A 5,000-nucleotide genomic window follows, 5' to 3' on the forward strand; every position below is an offset into this window, starting at 1 on the left:
TTTTGTTTTGTTTTGTTTTGTTTTTTTCTCGCTTTTCAAGTCTTTCCCTGACCGTCTCTTCATTTTGAGTCAGTGCTCTCCATCACTCCTCTTTCTTGCTGTCCTTGTAGAGAAAGAGGTTGGTGTCGGTCTAGAGCTGGTAGCACGAAAGGTGTTTGTTTGAAGGTCTAGATACCAAGACTTCTACACAGCTGCTTACTGTATTTCTAAGACAGTTGTCCTTAGGCAAGTGGTTTTGCCTTGATTGCTAGATTTCTGCGTGTGTATATGTGTGTGTGTGTGTGTGCACGCGTGTTTGTGTGAGACAGAGACAGAGAGAGAGAGAGAGAATTTCCATGAGTTTTCCTTTGTGAAGCTGTTTGTATGTGCGCGCGCGTGTGTGTGTGTGTGCGCGTGTGCGCGTGTGCGTGTGTGTGTGCGAGAGGGGCTGAAGAAGAGTCAGCGGATTGAAACACAAAAAGCTGGGAGAAGGCTGGGAGAATGAATGAATTAGTCAAGGGTCAGTGATGATTCTCATTAAAAACAAATTACTGATGTTGAGAAGGGACAGCTGGACTGCTGAGACTCCCAATCCTCATGGCATCAGAAGCACTCCCCAACTCAACACCAACGGCACCAACCCCAAACACCATCCACACACCCCTACCCAGCCAACCCCCCAGAGAGCGCTGTCAACCTGCCAGACAGGAGGGGGGACAGGAAGCTCCCCCCCCCCCCCCCCCCCCACACACACACACACCCCAACTGAGATTTAAACAGACATGAAGGAGGGATAAAGAGGTGACATAGAGAGAAACAAAGACAGCGAGAGAGAGGGGGGGGGGGGTGTAGCAGGCTGCATAAAGCAAAGTAATAGGAATAGGACTATGACAAACGTGAATGAATAAAGGATGAAGAGAGAAAGAGAGAGAGAAAGAGAGAGAGAGAGACTGACCTGGTACCATGCCGGTGAGAGAGGGAGTGGAGTAGCTGCCCTGGCCCGTGGGGGGGACGTGAGGAGGGTAACCGGGCAGAGTGGTGCTCGTCAAGTCCCGACCTGACAAAACACAAAATCACATTACGCATCTGACGACTGTACCCGAGACACTGATAAAAAAAAAAAATGCATCTAATGTCAGTCCCATGCTCTATTACTCTGTTATAAATGTTCAATATGTGTCTTATAAATGTGTTATACTTAGACAGAGCCCAGTGGCTTGATTTGAAAATTTAAGTGAATGCAGCTCTTGGAAGATGTCCAGTGGTTAATCATATTTGTCAATTTATAAAAACATTTTTGCACGTTTTATATTTTGTAGCAAATTATTGAGCCTTATACTGATAGTGACAGCACTAGTGAGATAGTTTGACTGTATATTTTATTTTTAATAACATTAAAAATAAAAAACTAAAATAACTCAAACTAAAAATAACTAAACTAACTAAAATAACTCAAAAATAACTAATTGGTAAAAAAGTTGAGGAAACTTGAAGAATATTCATTCTCCACTGGATCATGGCTGAGTTATAGACACACATTTAAAGTCTGTGAAAAAACAGCCCACTCACAACATGTCAAACCACCACAGGGTCAACCTGTCGCCCCGGTAATGGATTTTCTTTATGTAATTACATACACACACACACACACACACACACACACGGTCACGCACACTTCTGACGTATGACATGGTCTGGCTGTCTCTCCTGTTCTGTTAACAGAACATATTTTACATCTCTCTCTCTCTCTCTCTCTCTCTCTCTCTCTCTCTCTCGCTCTCCTGTCTGTCTCTCTCACACACTCCTCTAATTGGAGCCTAATAAAAGGACCAGTTAACATGCCAGCAGACATACATTTGTTCTCACACGCACACACACATACATTGAAACCCAGGCAGCAACCAAGTGAAGATGAGGAAGATGAAGGAGAGAAAGAACCAGAGAGCGAAAGACAGAAAAAGAAGAAGTAGATGAGGAATACAAAGAAGAAGAAGGTGATGATGATGATGATGATGATGATGATGGCGGTGACGATGAATCAGACAGCTAAAGACAGAAGAGGAGGAAGAATACAAAGGAAAAGAAGAAGATGAAGAATATGATGATGATGATGATGAACTATACAGCTATAGACAGAAGAAGAAGAAGGAGGAGGAGGAGGAGGAGGAGGAGAAGTGATGTATTAAAGCCAAAGAGTCTTTCACTCCTCCATGTCAGAATGTGGTGTGGATTTATAACTTTATTAGGCTACATGACACAGCTGTCAGGATAAATCACTTCTCTTTTTTAGCCTCCCTCTCTCTCTCTCTCTCTCTCTCTCTCTCTCTCTCCCTCTCTCTCTCTCTCTCTCTCTCTCCCTCCCTCTCTCTCTGTGTGTTTATTATGATGAATGATTTGTGTTGTGGTGACACTGTAGCACAAAGAGAGAGAGAGAGAGAGAGAGAGAGAGAGAGAGAGAGAGACTAAGGTAAGGAAATGAACAAAGGCTAGATATGTTTCTGAATGTTTTTTAGACGTGAGATTGCATTGTTATTGAATCAACTTGCACTTCCTCCTGAGGGAAAAAATGTTTACGAGTCTGCATAGCAAACAACCTCACGAATAATAAATTGTCAATAACAACGTAATGAAACTAACTATGGATAGTAAAGTAAATTTCTTTATCTCCTCTGCAAGACTGCAACTCTCTCTCTCTCTCTCTTTCGCTCTCTCTCTCTCTCTCTCTCTCTCTCTCTCTCTCTCTCTCTCTGGGTTGCCATGTTGGAGAGGTTTGGTGTGACAGTGAAGCATTAGTGAAGACTGGGCACTAATCCTCTAAGGGTCAGTGAACAGGGCAACAGAGAGAGTGAGAAAAAGAGAAAAAGAGAGAAATGGACTCTTCACAGAGGGGGCCAGACAGGGCCAGGTCCTAAGAGGGGTCCCTGGGGGTATAGAGATGTGGAGAAAGTATGGGAGAGAGAGAGAGAGAAAGAAAGAAAGAAAGAAAGAAAGATGGGTATTTCTCTCAGTCATACCATATAGCAGGGGTGAAAACTATGACAAGACTTCTTTCTTTCTTTCTTTCTTTCTTTCTTTCTTTTAATTTCCTCTTCCAAGCTTTCCTGCAGAAAGTGGTAACAGCCTCTCTTTGCCTCTATCTCCTTTATAAACGTCTGAATGTTCTAGAATTCTTCTCTATGCCTTTCAGAACTAACCGTTTATCATTTTGTCTCTTCTCGTTCGACAGTCAAGACTAAAATCTTGCCATGTCTTTCTTTTCATGAAGTTAGAAGCAGATGGTCTTTCTTTCTTTCTTTCTTTCTTTCTTTCAATTTTCTCTCCCACCATCACACCACTTCATCCATTCAACCAGTATGATGAACCATCAACAACACAAAATATTTCAAAACAAAACAAACCAAATGAAAATCAGTCCATTTAGGAAAGCTGGGTTGTCCCATTGGAAATGACCATCATATTGTATAAGGCATATTCTGTGTTGTCATAGAGAGTGAACAGAGGGACGTCTCCTGTCCCTGTGGAGGGGGCTACAGAATGAACTCTGAGTCAGTAATATGACTTATGACATAAAAATACAGCCAGTGCATTGTGTACAACATATTTTCACCCCCTTTTTCACCAGTTTGAAATGTTCACAGCGACCGCCCCCCTCCAGAAAAAAAACCCCAAAAAAACAGAAAATCAGCAGTCACTTTAGGCAATTCATTCTTCCTTCAAGATGTGTAAAGCCAGCCACAATGTTACCTTCAACACTTTAATGTTGTCAAGTGACGGACATGGCTTGGAGAAGACCCTTGACGTGGTACTGTACTGCGAGAGGGCCCTCACTGACAAAACCCCCCTCCCTTCCCCGCCGCCCCCCCCCCCCCCCCCAGGGGACGGGACCACCTGTGATCCCCTGGACACTCGGCCAGCACAGGCATGTGTGGCACAGCTGGGATTTAAACTATCTTTGTGTGAATTTACATAAATCTGTGATGTACGCTCACATTCGCCTGATACACACTCTTATCACGCATGTGAATGTGGAGAGGCTGTTTTGATCTAGTCTGTCAGCTCTGTCTCTCTCTCTCTCTCTCTCTCACACACACACACACACACACACACACAGACACACACACTGCACAGGCTCTGATTTACCTTGTCAGCTGCAGCCCAAACTCCCAAACCTATGATTCTCTCATTAGCGCTGTTGTCCAAGCACCTCTCCGTTTGGACTTAATTAGCCCCCCAGTTTAGTCCAAAACGGAGCAGGAGGAGGACAAGAGAGGATGGAGAAAAGGAGGGGGCAGATACCCTCCCTTTCTCTCTCTCTCTCTCTCTCTCTCTCTGTGTCTCTCTCTCCCTCTCTTTCTCTCTCTGTCTGTATCCCAGTGGGAAGTAAAATGCTAAGTACAGTTTAAAAGGCCCCAAAAGAGGCTCTGACTAGCCGTACTTGGACAGAGAAAATCAGGCAGTTGCCAGTTAAACAGATAAGGCTATTGAACACACCCCTAACAGCAAGAACTGACCAATAGGAGATGGCCAAGGGGAGGACAATATTCTTCCTATTAAACAAAAAGTCATTAAATGTTGTTGTTGTTGTTTTTTTTAACCAGCTCTCTCACAAAGTGAAAAACACTCTCTGAATGTGTAAACATTTATGCGAAAAAATAAAAAACTGTAGTGATTCGTAATATGAGGCAGAATTTCAGAATTACATGACTGCTTTACATAGACTGAAAGATCTGACTAAATGAATGAACAGCAACAACAACAACAACAACAACAACAACAAAAACAGCAAATACTGAAAAACAGTTTGAAATTCATGCCTTTATATGATATATGAGGAAATTAAATGTCGTAAATGTTGCTGAATTTATCCAATATTCCAAGACACATAATCAGGTAGACTTTTAGAGGTGTGGTCACAGAGAGTTAACTGGTGCTTACCTGACACCAGAGGGTAGGACTGAGGCCCAGGGACGGTGGGGCCCAAGTCTGCCCCCGTCTGATTGGCCAGATTGCTCTTCATGTCT

At 43.3% G+C, this 5,000-nt stretch overlaps 1 protein-coding gene across 1 annotated transcript in view; it reads right to left on the minus strand.

The window, feature by feature from the left end:
- The window catches only part of pax5 (paired box 5), a 33,137-nt gene that overhangs the window by 4,607 nt on the left and 23,530 nt on the right, over positions 1-5,000 (minus strand). Inside the window, exons 7-8 of the mRNA XM_030787947.1 lie at positions 4,915-5,000; positions 935-1,036 (exon numbers count right to left, since the gene is read on the minus strand). The exon at positions 4,915-5,000 is cut by the window's right edge and continues 44 nt beyond it. Of these exons, the coding sequence (XP_030643807.1) occupies positions 935-1,036; positions 4,915-5,000 (188 nt within the window). The remainder of the gene's footprint in view (positions 1-934; positions 1,037-4,914) is intronic.

The sequence above is a fragment of the Chanos chanos genome, chromosome 11, assembly GCF_902362185.1.
Source record: "Chanos chanos chromosome 11, fChaCha1.1, whole genome shotgun sequence".
NCBI classification, from domain to species: Eukaryota; Metazoa; Chordata; class Actinopteri; order Gonorynchiformes; family Chanidae; genus Chanos; species Chanos chanos.